We start from the raw sequence: 21,471 nt of genomic DNA on the forward strand, positions 1-21,471 counted from the left end.
GGGGGGGGGGAGGGATCGATCCAAGATACGCAACTTCAGCTACGCAAATAGCGTAGCTGAAGTCGGAAGTATCTTGGATCTTAACGAGATACGATATATCGATCCCAGATAAATCGATTGCTACCCGCCGATATGGCAGGTAGTGAAGACGTACCCTAGGTCTACACTACAACCTTATATAGGTATAACTACATTGCTCAGGCATGTGGAAAATCCACACCCCTGAGCAATGTAGTTATATCGACCAAACCTCCAACGTAGCCAGCGCTGTGTTGGCAGAGAGCTTCTCCCGTCACCATAGCTACCACCTCTCGTGGAGGTAGATTAACTACACTGACAGAAGCAGCTCTCCCCCCACTGGCATAGTGGCATCTTCACTAAAATGCTATGGTGGCACACCTGCACTGGTGCAGCTTTTTAAATGTAGACCAGCCCTAAGATTCTTGTTATGTGTACTATGACTAATGAGAGAAAAAATATTATCTAACTGTTCAGAATCCTAAGGACGAAGGGGAATGGATGAAGCTTTGACATTACCAAGGGTCAATCTGGACTGATGGACAGCTGTGGTCCCCTCAGTTCCCCAACTTGGGGTGCCGTTTACACTGTTTCGCTGTGAGAACAACCACTCCTGGTCTACTCACACACAGCCACCAGCATGTAAATCACTCCCAGCTATACTGTATGAGATCTATAGCCAGCCACTATTGAATTACACTGCAGGGCAATATCAGCAAACTCCCAATCCCAGACTTTCCCGCAGAAATATCTGTCTTGTACTACCCAGAAGCCTCCTGCACAATACAAGCTAATACAAAGTCCATCATTTCATTAATAGAAAATTATATGCATAAATCTTGTTACCCCAAATGGAGTTTCCCAAACACTTCAATCCAAACAAACTGGTTTAGAATAAACAACAAATCTAATTTATTAACGACAAAAAGATTTTAAGTGACAAGTAATGAGGCATATAAGTCAGAATTGGTTACAAGGAAATAGAAGGTGAAAGGCAACTAATACCTCACTTAACAAGCTAAGTGAATACAAAGCAAAAGGTCTCTCTCAACACATGTTGCAACAGTCTTACTGCCTGAACCTCTTTCATTCAGGATCTCCCCAGCCTTCCCCAGTGCAATGCTGCTTCCTTTGTTCTTCAGGGGTTGATGCTGCCATGGGTAGAGGGCAAGGGTGAGATGATTTGGGAGATATGGCCTTTCCTCTTATAGCCCTTTCTCTTCTGCAAGAATCATCTCCAACTGACGTTCAGGAGACAGAAAAATTGCATGGTCAGGACCATTAAGCTACTTTGTCAAAATGTAGATTTTTTGCCCACACCCTCTCTGCTGCAGAAGAGTGGCCACTTGATCAGGTGATGGTGCATTTGATCTTGTTGACACCTGGCTGAGGCGTTGGTTAGCCTTTTGTCTCTAGGGAACTTGTTTGTCACTGCCCTTCAGAACATGTCCTGGTAATATCGTACAGTGGAATCTTGTCTCTTTGCATACAATGTTGCCACACATTTTACCAGGCCAACAATGATCAGCAAATCATGAGTTTTTAAATGATACCATACACAGTATACTTTATGCTAATTTTTTTATAATCTTGTAAAAGGGGTGGTCCTTGAAAAGGTAAGAGTGGGTGGAGTTCTGAACTTTCAAGGGGGAGTGGGATTGGTTAACAGAAACTTCTGGAAGGTAGGTGGGACATCTAACATGGTTCTATATAAACAGGGCCCTACCAAATTCACGGCCATGAAAAATGCATCACAGACCATGAAATATGGTCTTTCCCTGTGAAATCTGGTCTTGTGTACTTTTACCCTATACTATACAGATTTCACAGGGGGAGACCAGCCTTTCTCAAATTGGGGGTCCTGACCCAAAAGGGAGTTGCAGGGGGGTTGCAAAGTTATTTTAGGGGATCGTGGTATTGCTACCCTTACCATACCATGCCGTGCCACCCTTACTTCTGCGCTGCTGCCTTCAGAGCTGGATGGCCAGAGAGTAGCAGCTGCTGATTGAGGGCCCAGGTCTGCAGGCAGCAGTGCAGAAGGATGGCAATACTATACCATGTCATCCTTACTTCTGCGCTGCTGCTGGCAGTGGTTTTGCCGTCAGAGCTGGGCTCCCGGCCACCCACTGCCGCTCTCCAGCTGCCCAGTTCTGAAGGCAGCATCGCTGCCAGCAGCAGCACAGAAGGGTGGCACTACCGCAATCCCCCTCACCCCCTACAATAACCTTGTGACCACACCACAACTCCTTTTTGGGTCAGGATCCCTACAATTACAACACCGTGAAATTTCAGGTTTAAATAGCTGAAATCACGAAATTTACTGTTTTAAAATCCTATGACCATGAAATTGACCAAAATGCACCGTGAATTTGGTAGGGCCCTATATATAAAACTAGTTAGCTCGTCACATTTTTAAGTCTTCACAGTGTCGAATTCACTAGGTGGTTATTTCTCATTCTAACTGCAGTAAATGTGAAAGCTGATAATCAATTCCATTGTCACAGTTTCAGTGGAAACCTAGTTTGAAATAATTAACAAAGAACTGGAGCCACACAAGGACAAAATCAAAAATGACTCCAAGAAGCTACTGAACTTTTCCATTATTTAGCCAAAAACACTGTAAAGAAGAGGCTGAAATGTCGCTGATAGAAAATAAACATCAGTTTATCCCCTCTCTTCTATATTTTTCACCCCAAATCTTTATTTGCAAAGGAGGCTGTGTCACAGTTTGTTGCAGTGAAATAGTGGGAAATTGTATAAATACAATGGAGCAGAAAACAATTTGAATTTTGAATTGTCACATTTTACAAAGACCAGAAGTACCATCCAGCAAACTCAGTATCGATCAAGGTTGTTTAACATATTCAGATTGGTTCAGCAACATTTTAATAGGACGCAAAAGTATAAATTTGGTAAAAGTTTATCATTAGCCAATATAAGATACCACACAGTGGTACGCCTAACTAATTAGTAGGCTGGATTTCCAATTATTATCCTTTGATGTTTCACTTACACAATTGTAGACTTTTCATTTTGTCCACTACACCTATCTCCAGGCCACACTGCAGGAACAGCTGGATTGGCACCTTGTCCTAACCCTCCGGGCAGGGAAGGAAAGGAGGGTACCAGCTGGGCGGCGGCCACAAAAGGCCCCTTTGGTAAGTATTAACCTTTTACAATTTTGTATATTACACAACATAAAAAACACTTTGGTTATCTATAAATTTAATCCCCTGTACCTATGAAGCAGAAAAGTTCTGTCTTTAAACTGAATGTAGGTCTGGTCTACACTTGGGGGGGAGGGGAGAGGGGAATCGATTTAAGTTACGATTTAAGTGAATAATGTAGCTGAAGTCGATGTACTTAGATCTACTCACCATGGTGTCTTCACTGCGGTCCGCCTGCACCTCTCGTAGAGAACATGAAACAATGGGTGTTACCATACACACTATAAAGGAGAGTGATCAGTTAAGGTGAGCTATTATCAGCAGGAGAGAAAAAACTGTTTGTAGTGGTAATGAAAAAGCCCATTTCCAGCAATTGACAAGAAGATGTGAGGAACTGTGTGTGTGTGTGGGGGGGGGAATATAGTGTGTATGGTAACACCCATTGTTTCATGATATGTGTGTGAGAGTGTGTCTGTGTGTGTGTGTGTGTGTGTGTGTGTGTGTGTGTGTGTGTTATATATCTATCTTCCTACTGTATTTTCCACTGCAGGCATCCGATGAAGTGGGCTATAGCCCACAAAAGCTTATGCTCAAATAAATTGGTTAGTCTCTAAGGTGCCACAAGTACTCTGATTCTTTTTGCGGATACAGACTAACACGGCTGCTACTCTGATAGCACATCAGAGTGATCATCCCATCAGGGATGCAATGTAGGGATGCAGTTAGAACAGCATGTGGTACAGCAGGGCTGGGTGCACTGCGAGACACCACTGTTGTGCCATTCAATGGAGCACCTGTCAGGGGGGACTAGTCCTTCCTGCCAGTACAAGAGAGAGACAGGCAAAAGTTAAGAGCTGCTGCTGAGTGCTCTGTTTCCCAAGGCCTTTGGGCTTCAGGCATGTTGCCTATGTGTTCCTGTGTTGGACGCTCTTGCTGTAAGTCAATCAATTCCATAATAGGGACTGTTCCCTGTTTCAGTTAGTTGGTCCAGTTTCTCTCACACTAATGTACTCGTCTCTTGCTTTTTTATGGGCTGATGCCATTCATTTTAGCCCTCTGTGTCACTTTTACAGTCACTATCACCAGTTTTATTTTAGCTACTGCAATCTGTACTCTTGATGAGCAAAACTGCGAGATAACATGAAAGGTGCTTTATGAAATAAAATTAGTACTTTTGACATTCACACTCTTATAACTACACTGATCAAAACCCTTTTACTTTATTACTCGTTCTTGGAAAATATGGGATTTTCAGTTCTTTGTGTTGTCCTATTAAACTACAGGAGGCACAATTTTTTTCTTAACTTAAGGAGGCTCACTATGACAAAGTTTGAGAAACCCTGGGTTAGACAAACACCTGTCTTGGATGGTCTAGATATACTTAGTCCTGCCTCCAGGCAGGAGGGGCTGGATTAGATGCCTTCTTAAGATACCTTCCAACACTACATTTCTAAGATTAAATATAACTCAAGCTCGTGAAAGCAGAATAGTAGATGTAAATTGGTGCATTTTAATTAGCATTTTCAATGTAACATACAGGATGTGTTAGCACATACATATGAAAGAGAGTAAGAGTAGATAGTAAGCTCACATTTTAGTTGGCTATTTGAACCCTCAAATTAAATCTGGTGGAAATGTTATCACTATCTTATGCAGTGTTGTTGTAGCCCTGTCGGTCCCAGGATACTAGAGAGACAAGGTGGGTGAGGTAACTGTTGGTGAGAGAGAAGTTGGTCCAATTAAAGATCTCTCATCTACCTTGCATCACTATCTTAAGTACTCCTAAGGCACCAATCACCTTGGTATCTAAGACATCATACAGGAAAGATCATTTCCCAAATTTAAGTCTATTTGAAACACAAGGGAACTGAGGAAAAAAAGTCTGTATGGTATTTTTCCAATTGATCACTTGGGTATCATTGTTCTCTCATAAGAGCATAAGAATGGTCATACTGGGTCAGACCAAAGGTCCATCTAGCCCAGTATCCTGTCTTCTGACAGTGGCCAATGCCAGGTGCCCCAGAGGGAAAGAACAGAAGAGGTAATCATCAAGTGATCCATCCCATCGCCCATTCCCCAGCTTCTGGCAAGCAGAGGCTAGGGACATCATCCCTGTCCATCCTGGCTAATAGCAATTGATGGACCTATCCTCCATGAATTTATCTAGTTCTTTTTTTGAACACTGTTATAGTCTTGGCCTTCACAATATCCTCTGGCAAGGAGTACCACAGGTTGACTGTGCATTGTGTGAAAAAATACTTCCTTTTGTTTGTTTTAAACCTGCTGCCTATTAATTTCTTTTAGTGACCTCTGGTTCATGTGTTCTGAGGAGTAAATAACACTTCCTTATTTACTTTCTCCACACCAGTCATGATTTTATAGACCTTTATCATATCCCCCCTTAGTCACCTTTTTTCCAAGCTGAAAAATCCCAGTCTTATTAATCTCTCCTCATATGGCAGCCATTGCATTCCCCTAATAATTTTTCTTGCCCTTTTTCTGAACTTTTTCCAATTACAATATATCTTTTTTGAGATGGGGTGATCACATCTGCATGCAGTATTCAAGATGTGGGCATACCATGGATTTATAGATAGGAAATATTATATTTTATGTCTTATTATCAATCCCTTTCTTAATGGTTCTCAACAATCTGTTCGCTTTTTGGACTGCCGCTGCACATTTAGAGAACTATCCACAATGCCTCCAAAATCTCTTTGTTGAGTGGTAACAGCCAATTTAGATCCCATCGTTCGATATGTATAGTTTGCATGTTTTCCAATGTGCATTACTTTGCATTTATCAACACTGAATTTCATTTGCCACTTTATTGATCAGTCATGCAGTTTTGAGAAATCCTTTTGTAGCTCTTCGTAATCTGCCTGGGACTTGTCAATCTTGAGCAATTTTGTATCAACAACTCTCTCAACAACTACTAACAGTAACTGATAAGTAAGTGGGGAACATCATCTCTTAGTAAATTAAAAAAAATACTATGGGGTTTCACTGTATAGGTCACATTGCTAGCTTTAATAAGAAGATGCATTTCCCAGCTGCATTCAAATTCTTCAGGAACACATCAATGCCATATTTTTGGAACCAAGGGAAACTAGACCAATAATATTTTATGTTATGAATTGCCAACTGAAAATCTGAAGCTATAAAAGCATAGCCTGTCTCTTAAAAACTAAATAAAAGCAGTTTAACATTTCATGTAAAACTTAAGCAACAAAATCTGATACAAATTCAAAGCAAATTAATTAAAAAAGTTAAATAAGGAGAGAAAGCGTAAGTGCAAACTTTCACTTGTAATTCACAGCATCTAAGTATTTGGATTCAGCAGAAAAAAGATCAATAAATCAAGAAAAAGTGTGTTTTACTTAATGAGAAACATTTATTCACAGGTCTTTTGAAAATGATAAATTTCTACTATTTTTCACTTTAAAATGTAATATAGTATGATGAAAGACGGGGCTTGGTACTGGGAAATCAATATTACGAAGCACAAGAGATAAACAGCTTTGTTGATCACCAAAACCATTAGCATAGAATAAATACAGAGACATGATGAACACATGAAAATAATAAAGTGCATTTATGAACATGCAGTCAACTCACGTATGTAAAAAATAAAGGGACAATAAGAACCTTTCGGCAGTGGCTGAAGGAAAAAAGCTGCATACAAAGAAAGATTTCAATATTATATATTATTTTTGGCCCTTTTTCAGCAAAGCACTTATGCATCAGCTTAGTTACTTCAGCATGTGCTGAAGTCCATCCCCATTCAGCAATCACTTGAGTACACGCTTAGCTTCCATTGACTTTACATGCTGATGTGTACATTGAACACAGATGGACTAAAGCTAATGAATATAGTTAAGCATATGCTGAAGTGCTTTGCTGAATTGGAACTATCCAGCACCTGTTACTATGCAGAGAAAGTATACATTAGAACATAATTGGACTCCATGGAAGCCTTAACTACAAATCAAGTCAGCACTATAATAAAAGTTGTTTTGTTTGTTTGTTTTTAATGGAGATATACCTATCTCATAGAACTGGAAGGGACCCAAAAGGTCATTGAGTCCACCCCCCTGCCTTCACTAGCAGGACCAAATACTGATTTTGCCCCAGACCCCTAAGTGGCCCCCTCAAGGATTGAACTCACAACCCCGGGGTTTAGCAGGTCAATGTTCAAACCACTGAGCTATCCCTCCCCCCCTTTTTTATTTTTTTAGGGTAAAATATTTGCTATCTGCAGTAAACCACTGGCAACAGAATGACAATTAAGGAATAGGAAAATCTTATTTTAGGATAAGGAAAATGGTCATTACCTAATACAAAAAATAATAAATTTGTGAGTTTCTCAATACTACATTGTTAAACACAATAATCACCTAGAGATCAGAAAATAAAGAACTAACTTTAGACCCTAATGAATGTTGGGAAAGTGGTTATGGTCCTAGCATTTAGAGCAGATGACTTGTAGTTGGCTGGGTTCCTAGCTTTTTCTAGGTTTTGTGGAATTTTTGTAAAACAGTGTAGATGTTTTGCTGAGCATTTATAGAATCCCCAAAGTAAACACCAGCACAACTGGATTACAAGCATTTACACAATCCCTGAAGTACATACCCATCCAATTCGATTACATTTACCATATTTTTCAGTTAGCACCATGTATGAACTTAGCGCAACTGAAAAAAAGAATAAAACTATCCCCATTGTGCAAAACATCAATTTTAAACACAGTATTCAGTAAATCAGCCTAGCACTAAAATTGCATGATTTGACTATATACATGTATAAGACATGTCTGTACAAAATTAAACCTTAATCAGAAAAAGTTAAATCTGTGGTTTATTTCACTCCTGAACATGTTTGCATCTCATAGGATGAGAGGGATGTATTCCAGAAAAGAGAGACAAATAAGGAATTTCTAAAGGTAAATTATAAACTTTAAACCTGCAATCTTTATTGACATTTAGAAATTATTAATGAAGTTATTACATCTCTCAAGTAAGTTAATATTATCAAATGTATAGAGGAATGTTGTATGACTGATAAAAACAAAGATTAGATTTTTAAACAATTACAGGCAATTATCTTTTAGCTTGTATTAACTGTTAATTTGAAATGACTGTTCTAGAACTAGGTAACTGCAAGGAAAAAGTTATCTTTAAAGTAATGCTGTTGATTAATCGCAGTTATCTCGCACGATTAATTTTAAAAAATCACCATTAAAAATTAATCGCAGTTTTAATCGCACTGTTAAGCAACAGAATACCAATTGAAATGTATTAAATAGTTTTGGATATTTTTCTACATTTTCGAATATATTGATTTAATTTACAACACAGCATACAAAGTGTATAGTGATCACTTTATCATTTTTACAGTGCAAATATTTGTAATAAAAATAGTAATATAAACAAAAGAAATAGTATTTTTCAATTCACCTCATACAAATACCGTAGTGCAATCGCTTTATCATGAAAGTGCAACTGACAAATGTAGATGTTTTTTCCTACATAACTACACTCAAAAACAAAACAAAGTAAAATTTTAGAGTATACAAATCCCCTTAGTCCTACTTCTTGTTCAGCCAATCGCTAAGACAAACAAGTTTGTTTACATTTATGGGAGACAATGCTACCTGCTTATTTACAATGTCACCAGAAAATGAGAACAGGGGTTCACATGGCACTTTTGTAGCCGGTATTACAAGGTATTTACGTGCCAGATATGCTAAATATCTGTATGCCCCTTCATGCTAAGGCCACCATTCCAGAGGACATGCTTCCATGCTGATGACACTCATTAAAAAAAATAACATGTTAATTGAATATCTGACTGAACTCCTTGGGGAGAATGATGCGTCTCCTGCTGTTTTATCCGCATACTGCCATGTATTTCATATCATAGCAGTCTCGGATGATGACCCAGCACATGTTGTTCGTTTTAAGAACACTTTCACTGCAGATTTGACAAAACACAAAAGATACCAATGTGAGATTTCTAAAAATAGTTACAGCACTTGACCCAAGGTTTAAAAATCTGAAGTGCCTTCCAAAATCTGAGAGGAACAACATGTGGAGAATGCTTTCAGAAGTCTTAAAAGAGCAAAACTCTGATGCGGAAACTACAGAATCCGAACCACCAAAAAAGAAAAATCAACCTTCTGCTGGTGATTCAGATGATGAAAGTGAACATGCATCGGTCCATACTGCTTTGAATGGTTATTGAGCAGAACCTGTCATCAGCATGGATGCATGTCCTTTGGAATGATGGTTGAAGCATGAAGGGACATATGAATCTTTAGCGCATCTGGCATGTAAGTATCTTACGATGTGGGCTACAATAGTGCCATGCAAATACGTATTCTCACTTTCAGGTGACATTGTAAGAACATAAGAATAGCCATACTGGGTCAGACCAAAGGTCCATCAAGCCTAGTATCCTGTCTACTGACAGTGGCCAATGCCAGGTGCCCCAGAGGGAGTGAACCTAACACGTAATAATCTAGTGATCTCTCTCCAGCCATCTATCTCCATCCTCTGACAAACAGAGGCTAGGGACACCATTCCTTACCCATCCTGGCTAATAGCCATTAATGGACTTAACCTCCATGAATTTATCTAATTCTCTTTTAAACCCTGTTGTTATCCTAGCTTCACAACCTCCTCAGGCAAGGAGTTCCACAGGTTGGTTGTGCGCTGTGTGAAGAAGAACTTCCTTTTGTTTGTTTTAAACCTGCTGCCAATTAATTTCATTTGGTGGCCCCTTGTTCTTATATTATGGGAATAAGTAAATAACTTTTCCTTATTCACTTTCTCATGATTTTATATACCTCTAGCATATCCCCACTTAGTCTCCTCTTTTCCAAGCTGAAAAGTCCTAGCCTCTTTAATCTCTCCTCATATGGAACCCGTTCCAAACCCCTAATCATTTTAGTTGCCCTTCTCTGAACCTTTTCTAATGCCAGTATATCTTTTTTGAGATGAGGAGACCACATCTGTATGCAGTATTCAAGATGTGGGTATACCATGGATTTATATAAGGGCAATAAGATATTCTCCATCTTATTCTCTATCGCTTTTTGAATGATTCCTAACATCCTGGTTGCTTTTTTGACTGCTGCTGCACATTGCGTGGACGTCTTCAGAGAACTATCCACGATGACTCCAAGATCTCTTTCCTGATTCGTTGTAGCTAAATTAGCCCCCATCATATTGTATGTATAGTGGGGTTATTTTTTCCCCAATGTGCATTACTTGACATTTAGCCACATTAAATTTAATTTGCCATTTTGTTGCCCAATCACTTAGTTTTGTGAGATATTTTTGAAGTTCTTCGCAGTCTGCTTTGTTCTTAACTATCTTGAGCAGTTTAGTATCATCTGCAAACTCTGCCACCTCACTGTTTACCCCTTTCTCCAGATCATTTATGAATAAGTTGAATAGGATTGGTCCTAGGACTGACCCTTGGGGAACACTAGTTACCCCTCTCCATTCTGAAAATTTTCCATTTATTCCTACCCTTTGTCTTTTAACCAGTTCTCGGTCCATGAAAGAATCTTCCCTCTTATCTTTTGGGATAGGGGTAGCCTATCCAGGAAGGATGGGCTCCACCTAAACTAAAGTGGATCCAGACTGCTGGCACTTAACATTAAAAAGGTTGCAGAGCAGTTTTTAAACTAAGAGGTGGGGGAAAGCCGATTGCTGCAGAGGAGCACGTGGATCGGACAGAGACTTCTCTTAGAGAAGAGTGTATTGATAGAGATTCTCTAGGTTTTAGTCAGGATGAGAGGATGGAAGAGGATAAAGTTTGGGCCAGATCAGACAAAAAACATTCACATAAAAAAGAATCTGACACATCAGAAAAGGGAAGACAAATAAACAGTGACAAGTTTTTAAAGTGCTTGTACACAAATGCTAAAAGTCTAAATAATAAGATGGGTGAACTAGAGTGCCTCGTGTTAAAGGAGGCTATTGATATAATAGGCATCACAGAAACCTGGTGGCGCGAGGACAATCAATGGGACACAATCATTCCGGGGTACAAAATATATCGGAAGGACAGAACAGCTATATGTGAAAGAAAAAGTAGAATCAAATGAAGAAAAAATCTTAAATAAATCCACACGCTCCATAGAATCTCTGTGGATAATAATTCCATGCTCTAATAAGAATATAACAGTAAGGATCTATTATCGATCACCTGACCAGGAAGTGACAGTGACAATGAAATGCTAAGGGAGATTAGAGAGACTATCAAAATAAAGAACTCAATAATAGTAGGGGATTTCAATTATCCCCATATTGACTGGGTACATGTCACCTCAGGACGAAATGCAGACACAAAATTTATCGATACTTTAAATGACTGCTTCTTGGAGCAGCTGGTACAGGAACCCACAAGGGAAGAGGCAATTCTCGATTTAGTCCTGAGTGGAGCACAAGATCTGGTCCAAGAGGTAACTATAACAGCACCACTTAGAAATAGTGACCATAACAACATTTAACATTCCTGTGGTAGGAAGAACACCCCAACAGCCCAACACTGTGGCATTTAATTTCAGAAAGGGGAACTATGCAAAAATGAGGAGGTTAGTTAAACAGAAATTAAAACGTACAGTGACTATAGTGAAATCTCTGCAAGCAGCATGGACACTTTTCAAAGACACCATAATAGAGGCCCAACTTAAAAGTTAAAAAACACAGTAAAAGATCTAAAAAAGAGCCACTGTGGCTTAACAACCATTTAAAAGAAGCAGTGAGAGATAAAAAGGCATCTTTTAAAAAGTGGAAGTCAAATCCTGGTGAGGTAAATAGAAAGGAGCGTAAACACTGCAAAATTAACTGTAAAAATGAATAAGAAAAGCCAAAAAGGAATTTGAAGAACTAGCCAAAAACTCAAAAGGTAATAACAAAATGTGTTTTAAGTATATCAGAAGCAGGAAGGCTGCTAAACAACCAGTGGGGCCCCTGGATGATCGAGATACAAAAGGAGCACTTAAAGACGATAAAGTCATTGCAGAGAAACTAAATAAATTCTTTGCTTCAGTCCTCATGGCTGAGGATGTTAGGGAGATTCCCAAACCTGAGCCGTCCTTTGTAGGTGACAAATCTGATTAATTGTCACAGATTGAAGTGTCACTAGAGGAGGTTTTGGAATTAATTGATAAACTTAACAGTAACAAGTCCCCGGGACCAGATGACATTCACCCTAGAGTTACCTGTCCTTTAAATCAGCTTCTGTACCCAACGACTGGAAGATAGCTAATGTAACGCCAATATTTAAAAAGGGCTCTCGAGGAGATCCCGGCAATTACAGACCGGTAAGTCTACCGTCAGTACCGGGCAAATTAGTTGAAACAATAGTAAAGAATAAAATTGTCACACACATAGAAGGACATAAATTGTTGGGCAAAAATCAGCATGGTTTTTGTAAAGGGAAATCATGTCTTACTAATCTATTGGAGTTCTTTGAAGGGGTCAACAAACATGTGGACAAGGGGAATCCAGTGGACATAGCGTACTTAGATTTCCAGAAAGCCTTTGACAAGGTCCCTCACCAAAGGTGCTTATGTAAATTAAGTTGTGATTGTAAACAAGAAGAAAGCAGCATTATATTCTGCAAATGTAAACAAACTTGTTTGTCTGAGTGATTGGCTGAACAAGAAGTAGGACTGAGTGGATTTGTAGGCTCTAAAGTTTTACACTGTTTTATTTTTGAATGCAGTTAAATTTCATACGTAATTCTACATTTGTAAGTTCAACTTTCATAATAAAGAGATTGCATCATCACTAGGGCTGTCAAGCAATTAAAAAATTAATTGTGATTAATCGCTCTGTTAAACAATAATAGAATACCATTTATTTAAATATTTTTTGATATTTCCCACATTTTCAAATATCAAATATATTGATTTCAATTACAACATGGAATACAAAGTGTACAGTGCTCACTTTATGTTTATTTTTAATTATAAATATTTGCACTGTAAAAATGATAAAAGAAATAGTATTTTTCAAGTCACCTCATACAAGTACTGTAGTGCAATATTTTTATTGTGAAAGTGCAACTTACAAATGTAGAATTATGTACAAAAAAACCCTTGCATTCTAAAATAAAACAATGTAAAATGTTAGCGCCTACAAGTCCAATCAGTCCTTCTTCTTGTTCAGCCATCACTCAGACAAACAAGCTTGTTTACATTTGCAGAAGATAATGCTGCCTGCTTCTTGTTTACAATGTCACCTGAAAGGGAGAACAGGCGTTTGCATGTCACTGCTACAGCTACCGTTGCAAGATATTTACATGCCAGATGTGCTAAAGATTCATATGTCCCTTCATGCTTCAACCACCATTCCCCAGAGGACATGCGTCCATGCTGATGACGGGTTCTGATCAATAATGATCCAAAGCAGTGTGGACCGAAGCATGCTCATTTTCATCATCTGAGTCAGATGCCACCAGCAGAAGGCTGATTTTCTTTTTTGGTGGTTTGGGTTCTATAGTTTCCGCATCAGTGTGCTGCTCTTGTAAGACTTTTGAAAGCATGCTCCACACCTCATCCCTCTTAGATTTTGGAAGGCACTTCAGATTCTTAAATCTTGGGTCGAGTGCTGTAGCTAGGATTTGACATTTCCATTGCTATCTTCTTTGCATTTTGTCAAATTTGCAGTGAAAGTGTTCTTAAAACGAACAACATGTGCTGGGACATCATCCGAGACTGCTATAACATGAAATATATGACAGAATGCAGGTAAAACACAGCGGGAGACAGAAATCTCCTCCCAGGAGTTCAGTCACAAATTTAATTACGGCTTTTTTTTTTTTTTTTTTTAAACGAGCATCATCAGCATGGAAACATGTCCTCTGGAACGATGGCTGAAGCATGAAGAGACATATGAATCTTTAGTGCATCTGGCATGTAAATATCTTGTGACGCCAGCTACAACTGTGCCATGCGAACCCCTGTTCTCACTTTCAAGTGACACTGTAAATAAGAAGTGGGTAGCATTATCTTCTGCAAACGTAAAGAAACTTGTCTGTCTGAGCGATGGCTGAACAAGAAGTAGGACTGATTGGACTTGTAGGCTCTAAAGTTTTACATTGTTTTGTTTTTGAGTGCAGTTATGTAACAAAAAACTACATTTGTCAGTTGCACTTTCATGATAAAGAGATTGCACTACAGTACTTGTATGAGGTAAAATTGAAAAATACTATTTCTTTTGTTTATCATTTTTACAGTACAAATATTTGTATTCAAAAATAGAGAGCACTGTACACTTTGTATTCTATGTTGTAATTGAAATCTATACATTTGAAAATGTAGAAAAACATCCAAAAATATGTATTAAATTTCAATTGGTATTCTATTCTTTAATAGTGCGATTAATCATGATTAATTTTTTTGACTTAATCACGTGAGTTAACTGCGATTGACAGCCCTAATTATCACTTATATGTGGTGAATAGAAAAAATACTCTTGTTTTTTTACAGTGCAAATATTTGTAATCAAAAATAAATAAAGTGAGCAGTGTACACTTTGTATTCTGTGTTGTAATTGAAATCAATATATTTCAAAATGTAGAAAACATCCAAAAGTATTTAAATAAATGGTATTCTATTATTGTTTAGCAACGCAAAATCGCTTGATAGCCCTACTTTAAAGATTTTTTTTAGCATCAATGGGTCCAAGGACAACTTAAAGAAAAAATTTTATAGCATTTCCCATCAAAGCCCCTTTTCAGACTATAAATAGAACACCTAAAGAAAGAGAAGAAAGGAAACTGCTTCTCTTTTGTAAAATTTACAGAAAATTCAGTGGACATTAGAGTTACCAGTTTATGCTATATATTGACAAAAAATAGGAACTCACACAGTGCTGGAAATGCTGCATATATAGTTTATACTCCTGGGGGAATTCTGCCCCACTCCACAATACAGAATTTGCGCAGAATTCCTTGTTTCTCCTGCAGAATTGGGGCTGCAGAGCTTCTGGCCACCTCTAGAGGCCCCAGCACCCTGTAGAGCCCAGCTCGCAGTGAGTGGAGTGCCCAGTCCAGCGGAAATAGAGGCTGCACGCTCTAGCTGCCTGGTTTGATTCTCATTCTCCTGGGGATGGGAGATGGCCCTGGAAACCCAGCTCTGGCAAAGGGTAAGGAAGGGCATTGGCCTGCTAAACCCAGGATTGTGAGTTCAATACTTGAGGGGGCCACTTAGGGATCTGGGGCAAAAATCAGTATTGGTCCTGCTAATGAAGGCAAGGGGCTGGACTCTATGACCTTTCAAGGTCCCTTCCAGTTATAGGAGATAAGATATCTCCATTTAAAAAAAAAAATACAACATTCCCCCAGTGGGACAGTAAAGAAGCTGGGGAGGACTAAAGGCTCTGGGGGTGCAGGTTTCTAAGCCGGGAGATGTCCCACGGCTGGGCTCTCGGGGGAGGGGTATGCAGGTATCTGGGGTGTAAGGGTGCCCACGGCTGGTCTCTGGGCTCTGTGGGATCATGCAGCCCCATCCAGAACCCCCCAACTGGAACTGGGTTTTCATAGGGGTTTTTTTAAACTCTACTCCTGGAGGAATCTTTTTTGTTGTTGTGTGTATTGTTGACATACTTGCCGACAGGTATTTTGAAATAAATTACCAAAATAATTGAAACTGGAGTGATTATATTGTGTTATTTTGACAAATAAAATTTGCAGCATTTTTAATTCTTTGGTGCAGAATTTTTTATTTTTTTTAGCACAGAATCCCCCCAGGAGTAATAGACTCAGAACACTGAAGAGCGATTGGATCGTGGATAGACTGACATCTACCTGGAGCTTGGATAGACCTTGTAAAATCCAGTCATCGAGTTAAAGAAATAATTGCATGCCTCCCTTTCCCTAGGAATGCAGGCAGCATCACCATTCATTTTGTAAAGACTCATGAGGCAGCAAACAGGCCAAAGGGTGGGACCATAAACTGAGTGTTGTTGACCAGAAAACTTAGGAATCTCCTGTGGTTTTGGTGGATATACATGGAAATACATATCCTTAAAGTCAACAGCAGCGTATCAGTCACTGGGGTCCAGGGAGGGGATGATGGAGACCAGAATGACAATGTAAAACTTTCTTTTTGTTATTTATTTATGCAAATTTTGCAAGCCTAGGATAGGTCTGACACTTCCTTTTTCCTTTGGAATTGGGAAGTAATGTAATAGTAACTCTTCCCTCAATGGAGAGGGGGAACCCCTTCTACAAGTCCCAAATGGAGAAGAGAGCACACTGCTCAGAGGAGGGCATCCTCATGAGAGTGGTCCTTGATGAGAGACAAGGAGAGAAGTTGAGGGGGGGACTGGAAATAAACTGCAAGGTGTATCCCTGTTCCACAGTAATTACGGGGACCAACCACACAGAAAGTGTGTTGGAAAAATTAGGGGAGAGAAAAACCAGTACATTGCAATCTGGTACTCTGTCCCTGACAAGGCAGTCAAAGAGACTGGTTGCGATATCCCAACTGTCTTGAAGAACTCACAGAAGACGACAATTGTGGAGGAGGTCTTCTCCAGTGTTTTTTCCCCTCATTTTCTAGATTGATTATGCTATTGTCGGAAAACCTGGCACTTCTGTAGAGACTGAAGGTGGAACTGCTTTCTTTCAGAGAAAGGCATATAAATTCCCAATTATTTCAGTGTGGACCATCTCATCCATCTTCTGTAAGATAGGGAGATCCTGGATCATCTGATAGATCTTTTACAGGGGACCCAAGGACTGAAGTCATGAACATTTACATGTACTTCCTGAATCTCCCCCCATCTAAGGATGCTTGTAGAGAGGTCCAAGCCATCAGCTTGCCCACATCTAATCTGGTCTAGAATTCTTGTCTGGCATCCTCTGTCAACTTGTCGGAGATCTTCAGGGTATTGGCTCAGAGGGAGAAGTTGTATCTGGCCAATAAGGTTTATTGGTTAGAGATACAAAACCATAGACAAGATGTGGTACAAAGCTTTCCACTGACAAGGCCTGATTTCTTTGTGTCTTTGTCCTTTGGTAGAAGGAAATCATCCCTGATACACACTTTCATTCACTGCAGAGACAACTGGGAAACCTGGTGAATGATGTGCTTGAAAATAGCAGGCATGATATTTTTCTCAGTTTTCTTAGCTGTCAGAGGCAGACAGCATGGTTTTCCACAAAGATTTTGTAGATTCTAGGATGGCCTCATTGATAGGTAGAGCCACTCTAGAAGGTCCTGCTGAACCCAGAACGTCCACCAGCCTGTGAGAACTCTCTTGAACTACTTCAACAGGAATAGCAAGAGAAGTAGATACTCTCTTTTAAAGCTCTTGATAAGCCCTGTAGTCATCCTGAACAGGTCAGAAATCCGAGGAAACAAGAGTCTCTGCAGATGATGAATAGGAATAATGCAGAGGAGGCTGAGGTTGATCCTCTGTAGTGAGATGGGTCAAGGTTCCAAACCCTGAGTCTGGTCTTCAGGGTCTTGGCTCAGAACCAGCCTCAGTACTGACAATAGCCTCCTAGATCTACTCGTGTGAGCTAGCCTGTCATCTGCTAGTAAATTTTAAGAACCAGGGAGGATCTGGAAGTGGGAGGCATGTCCCATAGGTTCCAGAAAGACCCTGGGTATGGCATAGAACCTCAGCAATCACTGCTCCATGGATCCATGTCTCTGGAACTCCAGTGGGTATCAAGAATAGAATTCCCACAATTAAGGTGAAGGGGAGTATCATCAGGAACAAGGGGCATAAGTGTGTAGAATCATAGAAGATTATGGTTGGAAGAGACCTCAGGAGGTCATCTAGTCCAATTCCCTGCTCAAAGCAGGACCAACACCAACTAAATCATCCCAGCCAGGGCTTTGTCAAGCCAGGTCTTAAAAACCTCTAAGTGGACAGAGATTCCACCACCTCCCTAGGTAACCCATTCCAGTGCTTCACCACCCTCCTAGTGAAATAGTGTTTCCTAATATCCAACCTAGACCTCCCCACTTGAGACCATTACTTTTTGTTCTGTCATCTGCCACCAAGAACAGACCAGCTCCATCCTCTTTGGAATCCCCCTTCAGGTAGTTGAAGACCGCTATCAAATCCCCTCTCACCCATTTCTTCTGCAGACTAAATAACCCCAGTTCCCTCAGCTTCTCTTCATAAGTCATGTGCCCCAGCCCCCTCATCATTTTTGTTGCCCTCCACTGGACTCTCTCCAATTTGTCCACATGCTTTCTGTAGTGTGGGGCCCAAAACTGGATGCAATACTCCAAATGTGGCCTCACCAATGCCGAATAAAGGGAAATAATCACTTCCTTGGATCTGCTAGCAATGCTTCTACTAATGCAGCCCAATATACAGTTAGCCTTCTTAGCAACAAGGGCACACTGCTGACTCATATCCAGCTTCTCATCCACTGTAATCCCCAGGTCCTTTTCTGCAGAATTGCTGCTTAGCCAGTCAGTCCCTTGCCTGCAGCGCTGCATGGGATTCTTCTGTCCTAAGTGTAGGACTCTGCACTTGTCCTTGTTGAATCTCAGATTTCTTTTGGCCCAATACTCCAATTTGTCTAGGTCACTCGGTGTACACTAGGTGTACCTCAGACTCTGAGGAGGACCTTGAATTGCTTGACCACACTGGTGATGTGACAGGTGATGCCAAGATCCAGGAATGTATCTCCAGTTATACCAGAACGTGGGACAGCATGTTAGATTTACTTCTGGACTGCATGCTTCATATATCTAGCCTCCACAGTACCAAGTACAGATTTGGGCTCTGAGATTGTGTGTAACTTCCACTGGTACCTGCCAACTTGTCTCCTGGACAATCAGAGAATCCAGTATCAAGAGGCAGAGTAGGTCCTGTGCTTCTGCATAGGCTTCTGGCACCAGTGATATCAAGAGATTTTCCCGGTGCTTTTCTTGTTGCACCAAAAGAGTTGGCACTGCAACATCAATAGCACAGGCAGCGGTGCCAGAGCTGAAGACCCTTGATGAAAATAGGTCACTGCTGGGGAATCTCTCTTTCCATAGGACACTCTACCTTGTCCTTCAGATTGCTTACTGTTGTTTACTGTTCTGGTCTGAACTTTTGTGCTTCTTTCTCAGCACCGGAGAAGGGGATTGGTGCTGCGTTTCAGAAGCAATGTCTGCAGGACTGCTCCTCACCGATGTTGAAATACTTGGTGCCCGCCCTGAGTGGGAAGGGTCAGAAAGTGGACACAAAGCGGCCTGCACAAGGAGGTGACGCAGTCTCACCTCTCTGTCCTTTTTTGTCGGGGATTTAAAGTCCTAGCAAATCTGGCAGTGGTCTAGAGTGTGACCCTCACCAAGGCATTTAAGGCAGGTGGAATACAAGTCACTCACCAGCACAGATTTCTTGCAAGCCAGCAAAAGGCTTAAAACCCAGAGACTGAGGCATACTCTGGCACTGTGAATAAGAGGGAACCTCTGTTCCAAGAAAAACAACAAAGAACAGCTACACTAATCTTAACACTAGCAAAGGCCACGAACTGACCTATGTACAGAAAGGAAGATAATTTCCCTCTAAAAATAAACTTGCAGAAGTAAGGCAATGCACTCTATCGATCGTGGGTGGTAAGGAGGAACTGAGCATGGTCTGAGGCGGTGCTGCCTTTTATACCATCATGCAGCAATCACTAGAAGAACTACTTTAACATGCAGAATTAATTTTCATAAAATAGCTCAAGAAATACCTCAAATAAAAAGAAGATAATGAAACTGACTATACAGAATTGAGGTTTTAGTATTTATCAGGTAATTATAATAGCAGCAAATATAATTACTAGAAGAACTTTCCGTTAAGTATCGTTGATTAACTTTAGGCACCCAAAGTTTGAAAATTTTGACTTTTGACTATATTCTATATACTATCCTTGGGATGAAAGTCACTATAAATAGAAAACTTTATTTTATCACCTATGAGAAACAGGTAAAAATCCACTCAGGAAAGAATGAGCAAAACTTACTTTTCATTGGTATCCAGTAGCATGCAGAACACAGTCTAAAACAGCAGACAACACTAAAACCTTCACAATTTCAGTCAAGATACATGGAAGAAGATACCCATTATAAAAGAAAATGTTTTATTTTCAAGCTATAGCAAGGTGAAAATATAGGAACTACAGAAATTTTCCAGTGCACATGGACTGTTTAACCACAAAGTCAGGTTTTCTAAGTAAAAGGTAAGTTACAGTTGGTATCTTATAAAATATCCAGCAGTTCCACACCTCTCTCCATACATCTTATTAATTCCATTCAGCAGCTTTTGTCTGCATGTTGTTGTGGATATCTTGGGTTGCAAGGATGACTGGAAGACTTACCTTGTTGCAGGAAGGGTACTGACGTGCGTAAAGAAGACAGATGGCTCCACTTCCACATGAAGGCCCAGAGAGAGGTTCCTGTAATAGCCATCAGCATGTCCTGGTCCCCCAGAGTATTTGAAATTCAAAATGGCTTCCAGTGTCTGGAAAAAGAATGGTAAATAAGTTATTAACTACAGCTCATTTCTGTGCATCATAGCTGCTCAATCATCAAATTAGGTCATGGAAAATGTGCATCAGTGGTGAAATTTCTAAACCAGTCTTAATAGAAGTTATTACAGACACATGAAAATTGATTTGTAACATGTCAAAAAAATTATGGTAGCTTTTGAAGCAAAGTTGTCGTGCGTACATTACAGACAATGGTGGGTGTATCTATGATAGCAGTTCCCAGCCACTAATATATTGCTTTTATTGGTGCTAATTCAGAATTTTATGAGCGCTACTCTAGACTCCCCACTTTTTTCTTAATGAGCAGCCTCTGCTGGTTCCCATTACACCATTTCCCATTCCACTGTGTGCTCTCCAACTCACAATGGAGCTTTTGTGGATCCAAATCCAAGTTACATTGGCTGTTGCAACAGAGGTCTTAGAGTGGAAAACCAGCTGTTGCCAAAAAAGGTTTAGAAGCACTGGCATATGGTACAACTTCAACCACCAAAACAAAGAAGAACAAAAAAGCAGTATCACATGAACTAGATGCCATCACTTTTCAGAGGCTTTCACTTCAAGCTCCACAAAGCATTTTACAAGATCTGCAAATATTTGGTGCTATTGCTTACTCAGAAACCACTCAGGAACAATCAGAGACCAGAAGTAATTCAAAATGTCCTAGTTATGAAGGAACTTCATGTTGTGAAGTAATCTGACACTGTTCTATTTTCAGGTCATATTGAGGGAATGGAAACTGAGGATTTATGTTAGCTAGCAATTCACTGTTCTG

The 21,471-nt window shown here is 40.0% G+C and overlaps 1 protein-coding gene across 1 annotated transcript in view; it reads right to left on the reverse strand.

Annotated features, from left to right (window-relative positions):
• Window positions 1-21,471, reverse strand: part of TRAPPC9 (trafficking protein particle complex 9) — a gene marked incomplete in the record, with an annotated part of 827,606 nt that overhangs the window by 523,662 nt on the left and 282,473 nt on the right. Inside the window, 1 exon segment of the mRNA XM_034763666.1 lies at window positions 20,529-20,671. Within this exon segment, the coding sequence (XP_034619557.1) occupies window positions 20,529-20,671 (143 nt within the window).

Source organism: Trachemys scripta, chromosome 2, assembly GCF_013100865.1.
Source record: "Trachemys scripta elegans isolate TJP31775 chromosome 2, CAS_Tse_1.0, whole genome shotgun sequence".
In the NCBI taxonomy this organism is placed as follows: Eukaryota; Metazoa; Chordata; order Testudines; family Emydidae; genus Trachemys; species Trachemys scripta.